The sequence below is a fragment of the Protopterus annectens genome, chromosome 16.part0, assembly GCF_019279795.1.
Source record: "Protopterus annectens isolate FY-2018-M chromosome 16.part0, PAN1.0, whole genome shotgun sequence".
NCBI lineage: Eukaryota > Metazoa > Chordata > Ceratodontiformes > Protopteridae > Protopterus > Protopterus annectens.
Window position 1 is genome coordinate 560,376,185 of NC_056750.1, and position 22,441 is coordinate 560,398,625.

Genomic DNA, 22,441 nt, shown 5'->3' on the forward strand with positions numbered 1-22,441 from the left:
CTATAATGGGTCAAATGAGTGATGAGTAGAGGGTAACAATGACCTCTTTTTTCCTGGATGAGAAACCTTTTGAGTTGAGGTGTGCCATGTAGAAGGATATCCTGACTACTGTGGCAATGTGATTATCAAAGGAGAGACTACTGTCCACCTGTGTCTCACAGTCTCTTATCACACTTTCGGTGTTAAGTAGACTACTGCCTATGTGGTAGTTCATGGGTACAGAGTTTTTACCAAAAGGGATGACAATTCACTTTTTGGCATTGAGCTTGAGGCCATGGCTTTGACACCAGGCATCTGTCTCAGTGAGGCCCTTTTGTAGGATATCCACATCGTTAGGGGTTTTAATTATGGCTCCTAGTTTGCAGTCATTTGCGAACTTTGTTAGCCAAAGACCTTCTGTGTTAGCCTGTACTTCAGAGAAGTAGGTACCAAACAGGAGAGGACCTATGACTGAACCCTGTGGTACTCCACTTGTCACTGGTCTGAAGTTGGATTTAGAGACTGCTACTTTCACAGTGTGGGTTCTGTCAGTGAGCCATTTGGCAATCCATCTTGTGACATAGGGGTTTATACCTAGTTTAGTGAGTTTATCTATAATTCCAGAGTGGGGGATGGTGTTGAAAGCCTTGGCGAGATCTAGATAGGCTGACATAAGAATGGTTAAGAAGAGGGCAAGGCAGTTCATACAGCCTACCTCAATCTGGCCAAGGCCTTTGATACATTCCCCACTCATGAATTCTTGACAAACTCACCAAACTAGGCACCAACCCCTATATCACTAGTTGGGTTGCAAACTGGCTCACAGATAGAACCCACACAGTGAAAGTAGAGGACTCCAAGTCAGACTGCTGACCAGTCACGAGTGGACTCCCACAGGGATTGGTCCTGGGTTCTTTCCTGTTTGGCATCTACTTCTCAGAAATCCAGATCAACATGGAAGAACTCTGGCTGACCAAGTTCACAGATGACTGTAAGCTGGGAGCCATTATTAATTCTCCAAGTGATGTAGACATCCTACAGAAATGCCTCACTGAGACCAATGACTGGTGTCAAAACCATGGCCTTAAGCTTAATGCCAAAAAATGCATCATCATCCCCTTTGGGAAAAACTCAGTTCCCAATAATTACCACATCGATGGGAGCCCACTGAACACTGAATTCATTATAAGAGATCTGGGGACACAGGTTGACAGCACCATTTTCTTTGACCACCACATTGCCACTGTGGTCAGAAAGTCCTTCTATGTGGCACATCTCATTACCAAGGGTTTTGCATCCAGGAAGAAAGAGGTCATCATCTCTCTCTACTCTTCCCTCATTAGGCCAATCATTGAGTATAATGCCCCATTTGGCATGTACCTCACTAGGCACATGCAACAGCTGGAAAGGCCGCAAAAGTACCTTATGAAGAGGATCCTAGACCTTAAACAGATGTCTTACATGGACAGACTCAAAATCCTCCAGCTGTTCTCTGTCTCATATCGTCTACTTAGAGGCGATCTCTGCTTGACTTACAAAAGCCATGTCTGACCCAGCTCTGTTAGAAATGCTACATCTAAAGAAATCTAAATCCCTCCGCACCACACGCTCCAGAGACCTCAACCTCATTACCACAATCAACAGAACATGCTGGAGGGACAGGTTCATATCCCAGAGGCTGCCCATGCTCTGGAATGGACTCCCCATACATGTCAAGCAGAGCACCTCACTGGCCCTCTTCAAGAGAAATCTTGATGAGTGGATGGGAAATAGAAAGTTCACCCCAGGGATCACTGCAGTGGCTGTCCTTGATAGAGGCACTGGGAACTAACAGGTGGCACGATGCCAGGGCACTTCTATGGGCTAGGCTTGTAAAGGTTTCATGGCCATTAGCCTATTACACAACTATGAACCTATGAATTTAAAGCAAAAGATGAAAGGTTAATATTGGCAACCCAGAATACTGGACTATGTACATGCTAGTTTACAATTTATTTATTTATTTATTTAAATTTGTTGACCGGGAGTGTCCGACTGGACGTGGGTCCATTTTCAGCGGAGGCCCAGGGAGAAAAGCTCCACAGTAAAATAAACAGACAGTAGTTACATTGGATTACATTGCGATTAACAATTTAACATAGAAATTACTTACAACATATTTACAGATGAAGAACATAGTACATCAGTAGACAACTAGAATCTTTATCTGTGAAGTACATAACAGGCATTAACAAATGTAACAATGAGAAGTTCCTGCTGTATAATAAGTACTAGGCTTATGAGCATCTGAGCTTGCTATAATCAAGGTAGTTAGTGGAGTGGAAAGAACGGTAGTAGTTGGATGGGGTGGATGATATTAGAGTGGGAGTTGCAAGGGCATAGCCAGCATGTTTTTAGGTGCGCTTTTAATAAAGTTTTGAAGTTGGTGCATGATGGTACAGAGGTAATTGTGGGTGGGAGTGAGTTCCATAATTTGGCTATGACGCAAGAGAATAGTGTTTCACCAGCAGAGTTATTGGCTTTAATGATCTGCAAGTGATTTTTGTTGCTGGATCTTAGTGGTCTGGTGGTGCGATAGGGTTGGAGTAGATTCTGGAGGGATGGGACATTTAGTGGATGGTTTACTAGTTTGTGGGCGAGTGAGAGTTGATACCACTGAAGGAGGTGAGGGAGTTCAAGCCAGCCCAGTTCAGCAAGTGAGAGACAGTGGTGACTATGGTAGGATGCCCCTGTGGCGAATTTGGTGATTTTGTTGTAGCAGGTCTCTAGCTTGTTTAGATCACATTGCCTTAGGTTGGTATATACTGGAGAGGCATAAAGTAGGGTGGAGATAAGGTGGGAATTTGCTATTGAAATCTTTGCTGCTTTGGTGAGAAATTGTTTATTTCTGTATAATGCTCCTAGTTTTTTGTGGACTTTTGTTATGGTCATGGATATGTGAATGTCAAATTTTAGTTTATTGTCTATTTCCACTCCTAGCAATTTGGTGTGTTCAGTTGGGTATATAGTGGTGTTGTCTTTTGCTGTGATGTTAAAGTGAGAGTTGTTTTGAGTATGTTTGGTGGGTTGGAAGATGAGTAGTTTAGTTTTGTTTGGGTTGAGTATTAATTGGGCATCGGATAACCATGTTTCAACAGAGGAAAAGGCTTCCTGTGTGACTTTTTGCAGTTTGGGTAGGGACTGGGATGAGCAGATGATGGTCAAGTCATCTGCGTATTGGATGAGTGTGCCATGTTTGGTGGCAGAGGCTAGATTATTGGTGTAAACAGAGAAGAGTTAGGGTCCAAGGATGGATCCTTTGGGAACCCCTATGGAGACAGGTAGTTGGTGAGATACGTCATTCTGCCATACAACGGATTGTTGGCGGTCAGACAGGTAACTCTGAAACCAGTTGGTGACTGATTGTGAGAAGGATAGGTTACTGAGGACAGAGATAAGTTGTTTGTGTGGGACCATGTCAAATGCTTTAGATAGGTCTAGGAAAGTAGCAGAGGAGAGATAGCCATTGTTTTTATGCTGAAGGATAGTGTTAGTAAAGGAGAGTAAGGCAGTGGTGGTGCTATGGTTTGGTCGGAAACCATGCTGAGTACTGAGTACAAAGTCAATTAAATATGTCAGAGAAACAGACAAGTGCAGATTTTGTAAAACAGAATTGGAAACAGTTGCACAACTTGTTGGGTGTGATACAATAATGATAGAGGGTCTGTATACTGAAAGGCATAATAATGAGGCAAGACTGTTGCATTTGGGATTATGCAAACATTACAATAGTGAAGTAGCTGAGAAGCATTGGAAACATGAACCAAAAAGCATTACTGACAATAATGAAGTTTATTTCACATGAGGTCACCCATTACCAACAGTTCAAAAAACAGATGCAAGAAAACCAGATTCAGTAGCCCATGAAAAGTAGTCAAAAGTAGCACTGATTATAAATACCAGGATTTGCAGTCAGAAATGAGGGTAGTAGCAGGTGCAATGGGTCTCATAAAAATAATTTACAGTCCTATTTGTATATGCTTCCAATACATGTACCTCTGTGTGAATTATAGAAAGACTCCGTTCTGGGCTCATTGCAGGTGCTGTGAAGAGCACTTTAGGCTAACATTAAAGATTGTAACAATACTAATTTCATGAATTTTACTCATACTTTGATTTAGGAATGGAGTCCATTGCCCTCACTGTATTAGAAACCCAAAAGACTTGGTGAAATGAAAACCAGACATCTCATACATCCTACACACAACTTTTCCAAGTTTAACCCAGAAATGTTCATTACTAACCTATCCTCTGCTAAGTGGAAGTTGCTAAAACTCTTCCACTTAGAGGATGCTGTAAATTAATTTAATACAACTTTCCTGATAGCCTTGCACCTCCAAGAAGGAAGAGACAAAAAGCAAATAATGGAATTTGACTAGCCAAAAGGAATAGAATGATAATGCAGGATAAAGAAAAAGCATGGAAAGTATTGCAAAAATAAAAAAACAGCACAGTATCTTTCAAACTTCAGAATGCTTCATAATCATACTAAAAGGCAAATTAATGAAGATAAAAAACTACACTATAATAACTTTCAGAATAATAGTAAACACAACCCTGAAAAATTCTGAGCAGCCATTAAAGAAATCTTGCATCCCGGCCATAAATTCAATCCTAATCCCTCTCCAAATAACTCATCACTCAAAACCACAATACAATTCAATTCTTATTTTATAGATTGTGTAGGATCTCTAACCAAAGATTCTCCTGCAATTAATTCTAAACTTGCCCAGTAGCCATGTATCACCACATCCACTTTCACCTTCAACTCTGTGTCCACATCTTATATAAAACTACTCTTAAATAAACTGAAACCATACTGTACTTCAACTGATGGCCTTTCAAGTTAGAATAGCAGAGTGGCAAAACCATCCTCTGCTATGGAAAGGGTAGAAAGCTTTTAAAACGGTGCAGTGGTGGTGGTGTCACCTCAATGCAAGAGGTCCTCTGTTTCGATTCTTGGCTGGAGTGCCTTCTGTATAGAATCTGCATGACCTCCCTGCATTCGTGTGGGTTTTTTTGGGGTACTCTGGTTTCCTCCCACATTACAAAGACACAAGTCTGGAGCATTTCTCCCTGGGCCTCTGCTGAAAATTGGCTTTGTTCCAAGTCAGACTTTCGCAGTAAAACAAATGTTAAATAAAGAAAAATGAGTACCATAAAACACCAGCTGATAGCATTGCCTTCCTTATCTCAATTCTTATTAATACGTCAGTCCAGGAACTCTACGTTCCTTCTCTCTGGAAAACATTACACATTGTCCCTCTGCACAAAGGAGGAAAGTTAACAGACATTACTAAATTTAAACCTATAGCAATCTTACCCCCCCCCCCAAAAAAAATACTTGAAAAATGTGTTCAAAAACAATTGCTAAACTGTCTCCTGCAAGAAAAAACCCTGTCCCCCACACAACATGGCTTCCATCCTTCCCAAAATACTAACACTGCACTTCTAATCTAAATGGATACTGTCAATAAAGTTAGAAATAACAGCAAACTAATTTCCTCCTTATTTCTAGACTGTCGAAAGCCTTTGACACAGTTGGTCACAGCAAACTTGTACTTCAAATGTCCTCTCAGCCCACACCTCTGTGGTTCAAAAGCTACCAGTCCAATAGGTATCATTCAGTAAAATGGCACTCCTTTCTCTCTCTCTCCCTCTCTCTATATGTCCCAGTCACCACTGGTGTATGACAAGGCTCCATGCCTGGTCCCCTCCTCTTTAACATTTTCAACAGCACGCTCCACACATGCATGAATTAGGCCTCCTTAATACAGTATGGAGATGACTCCACATTCATTTGCACATCTGACAATGGGGCACACCTCAAAAAAATTACTTAAGCAATTGAAACATGGTTTGTATCTCACAGCTCATGCTCAATCCTAAAAAAAATACTGCTTTTTCCCCAAATTACTCTCAAATGTAAAAACAAAATTTAAGTCCTCTCTATTGATGATACAACCATTGAAGTCATATCTCATAACAAATTATTGTAGTTGATAGTGGATGATAATCTTAAATTTAACCTGCATATACAAAATTGCTTAAGAAAAGCACAACAAAAACTAGGAATGCTTTATAGAACCAAAAACTTTCTCACCAACACAACTAAAGCTACACTTGCCACTACTTATCTCCTCCCCACAGTACACTTTGAAACTTATTTGACAGACAAAGCAGCAGTGTTCCTTGCCCTTCAGGCTGAGTAAGTCACAAAAATTGTTAGTGGTACAGTTTGAGGTCATCCCTCATACATCATAGGTTCATAGGTAGGTACTAGGCTATTGGCCCTAGGGCCTATATAAGCCTAGCAAAACGGTACCCTGGCTTTTGCCACCCAAGAAAATTATTTTCCTGTGCCCCTTTCAAGCAGAACCACAGAAGTGATGCGTGGGGTGAATTTCCTATCTCCCATCCAATCATCAAGATTTTTCTTGAGTGTTTGATATAGATAGGTAGTTTGTTCCAGAGTATGGGAATTCTCTGAGACAGGAATATATCCCTTCAGCATGTTCTGTTTATTGTGGTGACAAGGTTTAGGTCCCTAGAGTATGTAGCTCAGAGGGAATGGGATTTCTTTAAGTGGAGCATGTCCAACAGCTCTGGGTTTGACATAGCTTTGTATGTTAGGAGAGATCGCCTCTGAGTAGGCGAAATGCGACAGAGTAAAGCTGGAGTTTTTTGAGACGGTCTGCATAGGGCATCTTTTTGAGGCTGGTAATCCTCTTTGTGAGATATTTCTGTGGCCTTTCCAGTTGTTGTAGATGTCTTGTGAGGTACATACCAAAAGGGGCGTTGCACTCTATAATGGGTCTAATGAGTGATGAGTAGAGGGGAACAATTACCTCTTTTTTCCTGGATGAGAAACCTTTTGAGATGAGGTGTGCCATGTAGAAGGATTTCCTGACTACTCTAGTGATGTGATTATCAAAGGAGAGACTACTATCCACGTGTGTCCCAAGGTCTCTTATCACACTTTCGGTTTTAAGTAGACTATCACCTATGTGGTAGTTCATGGGTACAGAGTTTTTACCAAAAGGGATGACAATGCACTTTTTGGCATTGAGCTTGAGGCCATGGCTTTGACACCAGGCATCTGTCTCAGTGAGGCCCTTTTGTAGGATGTCCACATCATTAGGAGTTTTAATTATGGCTCCTAGTTTGCAGTCATCTGCAAACTTTGTTAGGCAAAGATCTTCTGTGTTAGCCTGTACTTCAGAGAAGTAGATACCAACCAGGAGAGGACCCGGGACTGAACCCTGTGATACTCCACTTGTCACTGGTCTGAAGTTGGATTTAGAGCTGCTACTTTCACAGTGTGGGTTCTGTCAGTGAGCCAGTTGGCAACCCATCTTGTGACATAGGGATTTATACCTAGTTTAGTGAGTTTGTCTATAATTCCAGAGTGAGTGATGATGTCGAAAGCCTTGGCGAGATCTAGATAGGCTGTGTGTACCACCTTACCCTCATCTACGGCTTTGGTGACTGCTTCAAAGAAGTCTATCAGGTTTAGGAGACATGATCTGCCTTTTACAAACCCAAACTGTGTAGGGTCCAGAGTTTAGAGATTACCATTGTCATTGTTTATAAGTTCCATGATGATACGCTCCATAGCCTTGCAGACCAGGCTCGTCAGGCTAATGGGGTGGTAGATCCCGGGGTCTGAGGTGCCCCCCCCCTTTGTGGAGTGGGATAACCCTTGCTGTGCGCCATTCACTGGGCACAAAGCCTGAGGTGAGGCTATGATTGAACATGGTACTTAGGTGGGGTGCCAGTTCGTTCTGTAGTTCATGTAGAACGCAGCCTGGGATGTTGTCAGGTCCCATGGATGCTGTGCTCTTGTCCTATGTTCATATCCTATGTGCAGCTGTAAAGACCATGAAGTAAACTGAAGGGGTAGCAAAGCCACCTATAGCTTTATCACAAGAATCTGTTCTTTGCTCCTGTTTCCATACACCATCTGGAGAACTAGGAAACTGTAACAGAGAAACGTAATGAAAAGAGATGTACCTAGAGATCCTGTAAGTGCAGAACCTTGTCAGGTACACTTAGTGAAAGAATGTTGAGCAATTTTGGGGAAAAAATCAGTTGCTTCTGTTTTATGGATTCTGGTTCACTACACCATGCATGTGCCACAAAAATGCACCATCTTCAAAGAAGAAGTGTTGGAGATAAAGTTTGTATCATTTTTGGGGAAAAGCCAGAAACATTCTAGAATCCGAATTTCTGAGCAGCAGTAAAAACAATGGGCTTTGTGGAATGTATCATTTTAGATCAGATCATTTACTCAGAAGTTAATCTGCTATTTCACCTGATAGTTGTGCTATTATCAGTATATTCCATGCTTTTATTTGCATTTATTTTTTCTTCTTATACATGTTTACACGAAATGACTATGCTGCAAATGTCATAAATAATAAAGAAACTATTTAACAATTGCAATGCCAATACCATTTTCACAATTTCACCATGCACATTTACATTTTATCATTGTAATCACTGTACAACAGTAACCGCGAATAGTAAATCTTTCTGTGCACTATAGGATGAAATCATTTAGTAAATGTCTCATGCTTGCCAAAGCTGATAACAGCAAGACTTCCTCTTTGCAAATAGCTAAAAAAGGTAAAGTGCCAGAAAAGGTTTCAGAGGCTAGCATTATTATTCAGAGGTTTATAGCTTCATAAGTGTGTACTAGGATAATGATCACAAAGAGGTTTTTAAACTTATACATGCATCCCAAATCTCTGACAAGTTCTGATACCCTTGATAAGTGTAAGTAGGGGCTTGAGAGGGGAACATTTACAAGTAGAGGCCTGGGAAGTTAACCATTTGCAGGCTGCCTGTGTCCATTAGAGAATTATGTGCCAAACCAGGGATGAATTTCCTGTTCCCCATCCATTTGTCCAAGTTACACTTGACTTAGGTTAGGGAGGAACTCTGCTTCACATGGATGGGGGGCCTGTTTCAGAGATGGGGTAGTCTCTAGGATACATACCTGTCTCTCCAGCAGGTCCTATTTATATCACAGACAAGGTTTAAGTCTTTGAAACAGGTAATTCTAGTGCTGTCTATTTTGCAGATATGCGGGAGGTCCATCAGTGTGGAGCCTGACAATGCCTTGTATGCCAGGCATACATCTCCCTTTAAGACAGAATACAGAGATAGGGCCTTGAGACAGTCTGCATAGGACATGTTACTTATGCCCTGTATTTTTTTTTAGTGAGGAGCCTATATCCACAGTCCAACTGTTGGATATGTCTGGTTAGGTACATAAATGAAGCATTGTACTCAGATAGGTGTGATGAATGCAGAATATAGTGCAACAGTGACTTCCTTGGACTTAGATGCCATACCTTTGTTTATAAGTTGCACAATGTAGAATGATTTCCTCACTGCTGTAGACACATGATGGTCAAAGGTTAAATTACTGTGTTTGCCCCCAAGTCCCTGACTACCTGGTAAGCTGTTAAGGGTGTATTGTCAATGTGATAGATTCCAGGGGTGGATGACTTCCTGAATTATTTTATTATGCATTTCTTTGCATTTAGTTATAGTCCATGGCTCTGACATCAGTTGTTTGTCTGTCTGTGTTAGGCCTTCCTGGAGAACATTTGCATCAGTGAATGATTCAATGACAGTTCCTAATTTGCAGTCATCTGCAAGTGTAGTCAGGCAGAGACCATTAACATTGGTCTTAACTTCAGAGAAGTAAATGCCAAAAAGGAGCAGTCCCAGGACCAATCCCTGAGGGACTCCACTTGTTATTGGCCTCTTTGTAGAGGTGGACTTCCCAATTCTAACTTCCTGGGTCCTGTCTGTGAGCCAGCTGGCTATCCACCAGGTAACATAAAGGTTGATACCTAACCTCTTAAGTTGTCAACAGTACCTAAGTGGGGGATTGTGTCAAATGCCTTGGCCAGGTCAATGTAGGGAGTGTGAACCCTTTTGCCCTCCTCCATTGCTTTGATGGCTTTCTCAAATAAGTCCACCAGGTTGAGTAAGTATGAACCGCCCTTGATGAAACCAAATTCATTTGGCTCCAGTATGTCATTATTGATAATTTCCATGGTAGTTCTCTCCATGCTTTTGTATGTGAAACTAGTATGACTTATGAGTCTGTAATTTCCAGGCTCTGTAGATGGCCCACCTTTGTGCAGAGGGATGAATGTTGCTGTTCTCCATTTATGAGACACAAAGCCTATTTGGAGGCTACAGTTAAATAGCAATTCCAGAGGACTTGATACATCCTTTTTCATGCTATTTAAAAGGCATCCTGGGATATTGTCTAGGACCATTTATGCAGTGTTCCTGTCCTTAGAGGAACATTAAGGACCTGTTCTCTAGTGACAGCAGGGGGAATTATATTTGATGATATTTCCTGAGGGCAGGTTGATGAGTAGAGAAGGGCAAAGTTTGAGCTGAATCTGTTGGCCAGTAGGTATGCTATATCTTCTGGATCAGTATAGGTGGCTCCATTTACAATGCACTCTGCACACAGTTGTGTATTGCCTTTGAGGTTGCAGACATAGCTACAGAATGCCTTGTTGATTATCATTGGGCTGGGAGGCCAAATTTACCTAAATTTGGCTTTGCTAGACTTTATTTGTGCTCTGTGTTGTTTGTATAGTGTGATGAGAGTGATTTTATCCTGCTGTGTGCTGTATCTCCTATTTTTTGCAATGATTTATTTTCCTTCTGTTAATACATCCTATTAATATTGTGATTCCACAAGGGTAGTGCATTTTTCAGTTAGTTGTGTACTTTTTCCTGTGGGTACACCTGCATCTATGCATCTTTTAGCATGCATTGATGGGGTTTCACTGAACAGTTCTGCGTAGACAGCAGTGTTGTTAGGGTTTATAGGAACTTGAAATGTGCCAGGTTATCACTTAATAGTTGGAAGTTAGCCTTAGAGTAGTTCCTAAATATTCCAGGGTTAGCTGGGGTTCTAGGTTTTATTTTTACTTCAAAGAAGATCATTTTGAGTACTGACCTTAACAGAGAAGACATTACACTAGGGGTTGTGCAGCACTCTCCCATATTATTGATGACCAGATCCAGTATGGTTGTACGCCTTGTTGGTGTGTTGACAACCTGGTCCAGGAATCTCTGTGCTTGTATATTTGGTGTCATATATGATTCCCAGTTAATACTGGAGTAATTAAAGTCACCTATAAATATGGTATTGAGTTTGATGGTGAGTGTTACCAATAAGTTTAAATACATGGTATTGGTTTCCTGAGTCATAGCGGGACATATAGCTTACAAGGACATGGTATTAGATTTTGCATATGATGATTTGAAAGTGGAGAAACTCAAGTGCATTCTTCTCTTTGACCTGTAATTGGTGGTCTTGGAGTAGATATTGCAGATTTTAAAGGAAAGATGGAAAATGGGTCAGTATCTTAAGAGGTGCAGTGTGTAAGTAAGCAGGCTGATATGAAAGAGAAGGGGGTAACTTGAGCTTTAGCTATCTAAGTGAAGAGACACTAATTTTAAAAGAGCAAGATGGATTGGAAGGGGTGTTCACTTTATATTCTGATTCTATGGAATACAGTGGGATGGCCAATAAATTTAAATAGTTGAAGGGGCATGATTTCACAAAATGGTAATCTTTTGCTTCCTCACAATAGCCAATGAAAGAGGAGAGGGAAGTGATATATGGTCAAATTAACAGAAAGGGGAAGGCAACTAGAAAGACAGTTGAGTTTAAAAATACAGCAGCACCAAAGTGAGAGGGTGGGGAAAAATCAATTTCTGTGTGATTCACAAGAGACACAGCTGTGGTCTCTTTCCTAGTTTAAATATGCAATTAAAAGCAGAATACAAGTAAAACACAGTGTAAAGAAAATGAATCACAACATACAAAATAGAAGAAAACAATAAAGCAACACAAAATACAAGAAAGCAAAAACAAACTAACCATTCCCTAAAAGCAAGTTGTGGCAAAGTCTGGGTAAGCTTTTCTAGTTAATATTCAAAGATAAGCTAAGGTTATATAAATTTTATGTATTTCACCAAAGAAGGTGGTGAGAAAAAAAAACACAAACATGTATATTGTACTGTATTTCTAGTGAAAGGTTTATGTTGTAGTGTACTAAAAGAATGCTTTTAACTTAAAGATATTCCCTTGTAATTGTATCACTCAGACAGCACTTCATGTTTCTATGCCATGCCTGAATTTCTACTTGATGTAGCTTTCCTAGCACTTCTAAAATGCTCATGAAAAGAACATTTATCTTTCACATACGTTTTCTGTTCCTACATAGAATCAACTAAACTGCAGGTAACATTAAGGGGTACACAGATACATGTCCTCCTTGTGTTCCATTAGCCTTATATAAATGCATCTGTGAATATACTGCACTGGATTCTATGATGCTACATGTAGTCTTCATTGTCACGCTTTGTCGTAACCTAACATATCTTCTATAGTCTCTCTCTCTCTCTTCTGGAATATATCTTTAAGCTGCTGGCAAAGCTTCTTCTTTTGCACTCAGAATAAACTGTCATAAGTCTTAATTCCTGAAAGCAAATTAATGATGCAGCTCTTGGTGTTGTAAATGCAATCAAGCAGCAGCAACACGAAAAATATTGTATTTCATCTGGAAATTTTCAAAGCAGAAGCAATCTTAAGGCAGTAACTTGCCTGTTGCCATACTGAATGTGATTGCTTTCCATGACAGTTTCATACAAAGTAATATGATGGCATAAATTAAATAGAATTTTGTTATTTAATGTTACTGCTTCCAGGTTTAGGCAAATAAGATCCATAAATGCATATTGTTAAGTACCTTGTGGTATACCTTTCTGTGTGTTCATTTGTTATTAAATCTTAAGTATTATATGAATTGATCAACCTTAGTAGCATGCTTCTGAGATGAATCATAACAGTTGTATGGGGAAAGCATGCTGATCTAAAATAAATTCAATAAATGATGTTATCTGTAGACTTTTAATCAGAATTTTTTAATTGATTTTTTTTTAACCAGTTCCACCCAGGATTATTGGAGAAAAATCTGAACAGGCAAGTGTGATAGTGAAGAATGTGGTTTCGCTGACATGTGATGCCTATTCTTACCCACCCCCAGAAATTACATGGTTCAAGGGCGGAAGGCCTTTCCAGCCCAGCGTGGATTCCCATTTCTTAAACGGTAAGTGAAAATGTGCAGTGGAACTGCTCAGGGAGTTGTGTCCTGGCCATGGTGCTATTTCATTAATGTGGGATTGTTTAAGTTGAAGATCAGATTCAAAGGTCTAACCTGTTTTTAAAATGTGCAGATTGGCTGTACTAAAAGAATCAGCATTTCACATTTATATTTTCATTAATAGGTGTACGTGTATATCAGCAGTTTAAAAGAAAAATACTGTATTTAGCGTGCTTGCCAGATGCATCAACATGCCTACCAATGTAATGCCGCAATTCTGGGAGCTTAATGTTTGTGGTATAAGAGTTATCCCTGATGACAGGAAAGTTTTGAATAGTAAAGACATGCCTTTCTCTTTTCACTTGAAAACATAGCATTTGCAGTGCAAAAAGGAGAAATGGGTGTGTTCAGGGGAGGTGAGGACACAGTCCGAATAGTGATGAGGATGTGTTGTAAACAGAATACAAGAGAAATCACACAGAACACCTAACTGCTCTTTTATTAGAAAGCGTGGTAAAAGCATTTCAGGTGTTCTGTTGATGTGGTTCCATTTTATATTCTTTATTTTGTCTTTGTTTTATATTTATTTTTTATTAAATGGAGTCTTTAGTAGTAGTAGTTATTTTACTTGGGATGGAAATGCTTTGTCCACAGAGCAGGAAGGGCATGAGGATTAAAAGTAAAGACATAGATTTTTAGCATCATATTTTTCCATGTAAGTAATTATTTTACAGAAAAATAAGGCAAAAAGGGTACCATCCTACCAACAAACATTTCAAAAAAAAAATGGCATCAGGCAAAAAATCTTGCTGTAGGTAACAATAAAGGCTGTCCTCCACCTATACGTATGAAAGAAGATGAACTGACCAATGAATATTTCCAAAAACTTGCAAACTTCTTTATTTGAACACACTGACTCGATTTAAAACAGATTGAGCGCGCTTTTGTCTCCTATCGTGAGACTTCATCAGAATCTTCAGTTAAACACTTTAATTCTGTTTAAATACTCTCATAATTAACCTATTGTTAATTGATTAATGGTTGGTCACTTGGATACAATTAATTCTAGTTCTAAGTGACCCTTAACTATATGCACTCTGTTATATATTCGCTTATCTACAGCTATCATACAACCTTAAAATCTTGTATACCTAAAAATGTCAACTAAGGAACCAATGTGGATGTGCAGACTCGTAGATAAGAAACCGCTCGTACAAAAGGATGAAAAAGTTTATTCACACACGAAGTTACAAAGTCACTGGTTAAGCGCTTTCAACTGGATAACCCAGTCTTCATCAGAACAATACTGTGAAGAACAGCTGAGACTAAATAGTCGTCAAAGCTCTTAATTCAAAAAAAACGCCAAAAACTTTAAAGTTACACTACCTAATATGTAAATACACATGACGTGCTGAGAACCTAAATTAAATTACTTCATGTATATAACTAAAAAACACACACATATATACATAATAACAACTACTAGATATAACAGAATACATATGTGCAAATATATAAGCAACCATGTAAATATAAAAAATACATGTATATATTTGTAAAAATGTAAAGAATGCTTTATAAAAAATGCTTATCTAATGGATCTAAAAATTCTAAAACGTTCCAAAAAATTGCAAACTGTCATACTTCAATAATAACCTAAAAAATTGTTGTAAAATGTAACAGCAATGCTATGTCAACAAAGTAAATGTATGCATAGATATATTACGAAAATGGTAATAATCATAATCATAAAGATAGTAGTAGTAATCATCATAATCCTCTATGGGGAAAGAGCTAAAAAAGGTTTGATACTAATAAAATCATTAAGGCCTGGAAATCTAGTGGCGTCAGTGTATATCTGCCATCTACTTTACAAATATGCTAAAAACATTTTCCAATTGCCTCCATGGGGTGTACTCGTAACTTGGTCTATAATGGCAAACAGAAATCCATGCTTGTTGCCTTTCTCTGAAATATGTCTGTATAAGGCATTTTTAGTATCACATTTCTGTATTCTGTATTGATGTTCATATATTCGTTTTTTAAGTTGTAGTTCTGTTTTGCCAATGTAGTAGGCGGTGCAACTTATACAAGTTGCCACGTAGACCACCTGTTTCGAATTACAGCTACCTGATCTACACTTGATAGTAGTGTGGTTGATGTCATCTAAAAAGATATTCCTAACTTCATTAATATACCTACACTGATGACAACTACCACATTTGGAAGTACCCTTGTATCTTTCCAATCGTTCATTGTGTGAACCAGCCTTTTCCAATAGTCTCTTCAAATTAGGAGCTGTCTTGTATACACATTTAGGTGAATTGCCAACCTGTGACCCCAAATTGTGTGAAATAATGACATCCCAGTATCTCTGTAAGATCTCCTTAAGAGCACCGACATACGGAGTATAAGTTAACACACATACCCTTCCAAAAGTTTCTTTTCCATAACTATTTTGCTTGTCCATTATCTGTCCACCTGTATTATTGGAATCACAGCTGCCTAACAATGGCTTGTATTTCTGCCCCCATTGTTTGGACACATATTGAGTGATGTCATTTAACATATTCTCAGGATAACCACGGTTAAGAAACAAGTTATACACTTTCTGTATTTCGGCCTCCATATATTCCTGTGTGGATGACATCCTTGCAACTCTAATACATTGTCCTTTTACCACATTTTTAAAAACATATGGAGGATGGTTACTGGTAAAGTGGATGTAATCATTAGAAAACGTTGGTTTCCTGTAAACTTTGGAAGTAAACCCATTATCATTGTGACCAACCAGGATGTCTAAATATGATATTTCTTTATGACAAAAGCTATGTGTAAATTTCAAAAATTCGGTGGTACCGTTTATGAAATTCATAAATTCCTGTAACCTATCTGAAGATGCCTTCCATAAAATGAAAATATCATCCAACTACCTTGCGTAAAATGCAATGTCAGAATAGTACTCACTTTTAAACAAAAATTCAGACTCCCATTCCAACATTACTAAGTTCGCAAAGATAGGGGTGCAAGCTGCCCATAGCAACTCCCTTAGTTTGCCTAAAATACTCGCCTTGAAATGCTATATAGTTGTGATCCAATACCAGTGACATCATGTCACAAATTAAACAAATCCTGTCCCAACTGTACCCTGAATGTTTCCTAAGGCTATTGGCAAAGAATTCCAGACCTGTGTCTTTGGGAATGCTAGAAAATAAATCTACCAAATCGATGGTAAGAAAAATTAAATTAGGATTCCATTTGTCCTTAGTTAAACTACTTAAAAAATTCCATGAATCCTTCATGATGTGCGGAATAACATTGTAAATGTGTTTCAACTATCTATCTATCAGCTTTCCAATGTGAAATGTTTTAGATTTAAAGCCTGACATGATAGGTCTGAATGGTGGACTCTCTAACGACTTATGAACCTTTGGAATACCAACCATTTTAGCTAAGACAGGGTGATCTATTTTCAAATATGTGTATGTGTCATTGGAAGTCCTGTTGTCAATAAGATATTCCTCAATACTCAGGTCAATTATCTTGTGTCCTATGTTAATTTGATTAATAGAAACAATTTCATAGTTTCCTGACCCATGAAAAAGGTTGTAAATGCAAGAATTGTATTCATTAGTATGGTATATTACAACTCCTCCCCCCTTGTCAGGCTTCATGATCCTAATGTCTTTATTAAATATAACTTTGTTTAAACTCTCTCTTTCTTTGACTGAAAGGTTGTCACGGGTAACCATAAAGTCCTTTTTTCCTTTCCTAAAATTGTATTGTAACCAATAAATATAAATTAAATACATGTATATATCTTTCATACGTATAGGTGGAGGACAGCCTTTATTGTTACCTACAGCAAGATTTTTTGTCTGTTGCCATTAGTTTATACTGGGTGTGTGGACCCAGTGATTGTGTTTGGTTACCAGTTTTAGCTGTTTGGTTTCGAGGAGTCCCCAAGGATGAATGAGCAATCCCTTTTAAGCGAACTGATCAAGCTCATCCAGAATCATTCACAAAACCAGAACAATGTTTCTAATGTATCTAATCTATCGCTGGGATTAGATTTGAATGCTACAATTCCCTGTGCTCAGTGAAGTCCTGGCAACGCTGACAAGGAAGTGACGTTAACTAAACAGAAGGAAGGCGGAAGTTCCGACCATCGGAACCTAAGTGAGGCGAGCGACAGCGAGGTTCTACGGGCAGTGGATGTACTGTTGGATTAACTAGACCAAGTCGTAGTACACATCAAGAACACCATTTATCCAGCAACAGGGGGTTGGACACTTATCGGAACATTGACTTTGAATTATGGCTGGAAAAATCATTTTCGGTGAACAATGCCAAAGCCGAAAGGAGGTTACCAACCAATACTGGATTTAAGGACAAATGCAAACTATTTCAGGTTCAACTCAACAGGTACAAAAACCTAAGTTTGGACAATTTTTATTTAACTAAATGTATTGAACAAAAAATAGTGCCTAAGGGCCTGAGACTGAATAAATTTCCTAATAATACAGCTAATGATATGGAATTTTTTAAAATTATTTCAAACATACTCAATGAATGTGGGCTTGCAATCTTGAAAGCTATGATAGAGAACAATGTTAAAAAAATGGATGTATGTAAAAGGGAAATAGATATTTTGAAATCAGAAATAATGAATGATTTACTTTTTACAGTGACTGAGTATAAAAACATTTTTTGTACAACACTTCAGGAAGTAGATAATATCATCGCAAAAAAATTATAAAAGGAAAATGGAGAAGTTAGAGTGGGATATAAGGGATTATGAAAAAGGAAAGGCTTATTTCATCTACAATTCAAGAAGGTATAATGCAATAGGAAAACAGTATTATCAAATGGACAACAGGAAGAATGAAACAAACCCATACAATAGGATAGAACAAAGGAATGATAAAGAAATGGACTATCAGATAGATGTTACTGAAATAGATGTAATAGATCAACTAGAAGACCCTTTAGAAGTAAGACAGGAGGTGAGGAGGTCAGAAAGTATCAGGAATCGGAATGGTCAGCAATCATATGCAGAAGTGACAGGGAATTATGTAGGAAGATACAAGGGGAGAGGATGGGACAGAAGATGACTGAAAGATTATTTACATCAACCCCAGAAAATAGGCTTACTACACAACAACTGTACTCATTGCCCCTAGTTACAGAAAGAATTAGTGGACCAGAAAATGAACTATTATTAATGGAAGAATCAAGGCAAGAAGCTACTAAGGAAGATGTATCAAATAATACTAGAATACATAGTTACAACAATTTTAACATTTTCAACTACACAGACATGGAGATTACTCAGGAATACTTTAGATGTTTTACAAAGGGATTCACCTTTGTACCAGCTAGAAAACCTAAGATAGAAGAGATAGTGCTAGATATAAAACTGTTTACAAGGAAGCTGAACTTAGTTATATATCAAGACAATTTGACCCAAGAAAATAAAGTATTAAAGAAAAGTAGTACATACAACCCCCCTTTGCAGCAGGATATACATAATTTTGAAGTATGTACCATCAAAATGATTAGGGACGGATACAAGAAGAGACATAAAATAATAACCAATCTTTCAGAAGAAGAAAGGACTATTTTAGAACAATTTAGTAACAACAAGAACATTAGAGTTATGAAACCTGACAAGGGGGGTGGGGTGGTACTGATGGACAGATGGGATTATACAGAGAGAATGCAAAAAATTTTAGATATTGATAGTGGGTATCGTATTATTTCCATGAATGAACTGAATATTCTGTACAAAAGAATAGATTTAATACTAGAGGACAACTTGTTACAGGGGCTTATAGATGTGGAATTATACAATTTTCTTAGAGTCCCCAAACCAGTCATACCTGAAATCTTTAGTATTCCTAAAATACACAAAGGTATAATTGATCCCCCAATGAGACCAATAGTTACATCGAGGGGATCAAAGACCCAACCTCTTGGCATATACGTGGATGCCAAGTTAAAAAGGTTTTATTTTAACTATGTACATATTTTGATTGATTCCTGGGATTTCCTGAAGAAATTTAGTACAATACCATTTCACGAAGAATATTTATTTTTAACAATTGATGTTAAAGATTTGTTTTCTGTAATTCCACATAAGGAAGGTATGGAATGGTTTGAAAAAATGATTACTGAGTTTAACATGCTGAACCCAGAAGAATTCAGATTAGTCTTGGAAAATATGGAATTAGTTTTAAAATATAATTTTATTTATTTTCAAGGAGATATTTATCATCAACTGGACGGAGTTGCCATGGGTTCAGCATGTGCACCCATTTATGCAAATATAATAATGTTGTTTTGGGAGAAAACATATATTTTTGGGTCAATATTTCAACAATATATAATAAGGTATTTTCGATTCCTGGACGATATTATTATTATATGGAATGGAGGAAAAGAACTAATTGAACAATTTATGGAATATGTAAATAGTAGTACCAATTTTTTGAAATTTACATATGAGAGTAATAAGGATGAAATACATTATTTAGATGTAACAGTTATTAAAGATTATATGAAAAAAGTATATTAATCAAAAATTTTCAGAAAGAAATGTTACTCAAACTCATACCTGCATTACCAAAGTGACCATCCTTACCATATAAAAAGAAATATAGTAAAAGGACAAATTGATTAGAGCATCTAGAATGACAACAGAGTTTTGTGATTTTATAAATGAATTAGTTGTTGTACAGGAGATGTTTAAGGAAAGAGGTTACCCCAATAATATGGTGGAAAATACTAAAAAAGAAATAATTAAGAAACGTAATAGTAGATACAGGCCATTATTGGTGAATGGACAGTATGACAAAGGGGTACTCAATAATGCCACCAATATGGACACGAATATGAATAATGAATATGACACAAATAGGGATAATAATATAGAAACAAGTAAAACAATAGATAAGGGAATACCCCGGTTAATTCTAACTTATTACTCTGACATAGGTTGGTTAAAGAAGGGCATTAATGGGATTTGGAATATGTTTAAAACAATGCCCATGAGAAAAAACATATTTCAACAGCAACTAAAATACACCTTTAGAAGAAATAGTTCTGCATTACCAAAGTGACCATCCTTACCATATAAAAAGAAATATAGTAAAAGGACAAATTGATTAGAGCATCTAGAATGACAACAGAGTTTTGTGATTTTATAAATGAATTAGTTGTTGTACAGGAGATGTTTAAGGAAAGAGGTTACCCCAATAATATGGTGGAAAATACTAAAAAAGAAATAATTAAGAAACGTAATAGTAGATACAGGCCATTATTGGTGAATGGACAGTATGACAAAGGGGTACTCAATAATGCCACCAATATGGACACGAATATGAATAATGAATACGACACAAATAGGGATAATAATATGGAAACAAGTAAAACAATAGATAAGGGAATACCCTGGTTAATTCTAACTTATTACTCTGACATAGGTTGGTTAAAGAAGGGCATTAATGGGATTTGGAATATGTTTAAAACAATGCCCATGAGAATAAACATATTTCAACAGCAACTAAAATACACCTTTAGAAGAAATAGGAACTTGAAAAACATCTTAGAGAAAAAGAAGGTACAAGAAAAAGAAGGGGCATTACTAAAGGTGGGCACACATAAATGTGGGAGGTGTGCACAATGCTCATATATTGCCTGTAGAAAGGAAATTAGTATACCCAGCATTAATTTTACAATTAAAAATCATACCTATACAAGTTGTTATACAAAAGGAGTGGTTTATTTAGCTTATTGTCAGTCATGCTGGGGATATTATATAGGCAAGACAGAAAGACATCTGAAAACTCGTATATATGAAATATCAGGGACATTAACAAAAAGAATGAGAACTTCTTCTTCTTTCAGCTTTTCCCGGTTAGGGGTCGCCACAGTGGATCACCTTGTCCGCACATTGATTGGCAGTGGAGTTTTACGGTGTCGAGTTGCCAGCCCGGTGCCCAACCTTCCACAGAAGGCACACTCACACACACACCTAGGGCCAATTTAGAGTGTCCAATCCAGCTGCAGCATGTCTTTGGGATGTGGGAGGAAACCGGAGCACCCGGAGGAAACCCACGCGACCACAGGGAGGACATGCAGACTCCGCACAGAAGGCACCCCAGCCGAGGATTGAACTGGAGAACCTCTTGCTGTGAGGCGGCAATGCTAACCACTGCACCACCGTGGCCGCCCAACAAAAAGAATGAGAACAATGCACTTTATAGGCATTCAACAACTTGTCAGAATATGGATATAAAATTTTGGGTACTGGAGGTAGTGAAACAAAAGGAAAGGAGAGGTGATTGGGAAACTTTCCTGGAATACCGAGAGATGATTTGGCAGATTAGACTGGACTCTTGTGTATATCCAGGAATGAATGACCATATTTCAATCAAACCTGCCTTGAAAATATTGGCATTAAACCATGTTAAAAAGAAGAAATGAAAAGTGTTTTTTTATTAATTACTATAGAATTTGTAGATAGTTAGGTAGTAGTTTATATAGTTATTATGTTGTCATGACTGGTTGGCAAAGGAGCAAAGTACATTTTGAGAACATCCTTTAGCAATATACCAGTATTATTTAAATTCTTATAGTGATTATTCCTTGGTACAAGGATATATATATATATATATATATATATATATATATATATATATATATATATATATAAAATAAAAATATTTATTTTTATATACATTTAAAACTACATGTATTTATGAAGTATTTTAGGATATTTAGTATATTTATATAATTTTTGATTTTATTACTATTTAAAAGACATTTCAATCAACATATTCAACATAGAAGGTGACTAACAAAATTTTAAAGTAATTTTTATATATATAAATATTTTTTATGGAGTAAATATTATATATGTTTTTGTAATAGGGTTTGTCATACACATCACCAACAATATGAAGACAAATTGTTGTCCATGTTAACTGCCTTCAAGATTTATGGTTTGTTTATGTATATGAAGTAATTTGTATGGAAGTATGTTTTTTATATATTTTTAATATACATGTATTTAATTTATATTTATATGTATATCTACTAGCATTTAACCTTTACAAGCAAAAAGTATATATATACATTTTTAGGTATACAAGATTTTAAGGTTGTATGATAGCTGTAGATAAGCGAATATATAACAGAGTGCATACAGTTAAGGGTCACTTAGAACTGGAATTAATTGTATCCAAGGGACTAACCATTAATCAATT

The 22,441-nt window shown here is 37.5% G+C and overlaps 1 protein-coding gene across 2 annotated transcripts in view; it reads left to right on the forward strand.

Moving 5' to 3' along the window:
• Positions 1-22,441, forward strand: part of HMCN2 (hemicentin 2) — a 2,554,053-nt gene that overhangs the window by 1,795,989 nt on the left and 735,623 nt on the right. For both annotated transcript variants that reach the window (XM_044058392.1, XM_044058391.1), the window contains exon 58: positions 13,017-13,178. In XM_044058392.1, coding sequence (XP_043914327.1) covers positions 13,017-13,178 — 162 coding nt within the window. The remainder of the gene's footprint in view (positions 1-13,016; positions 13,179-22,441) is intronic.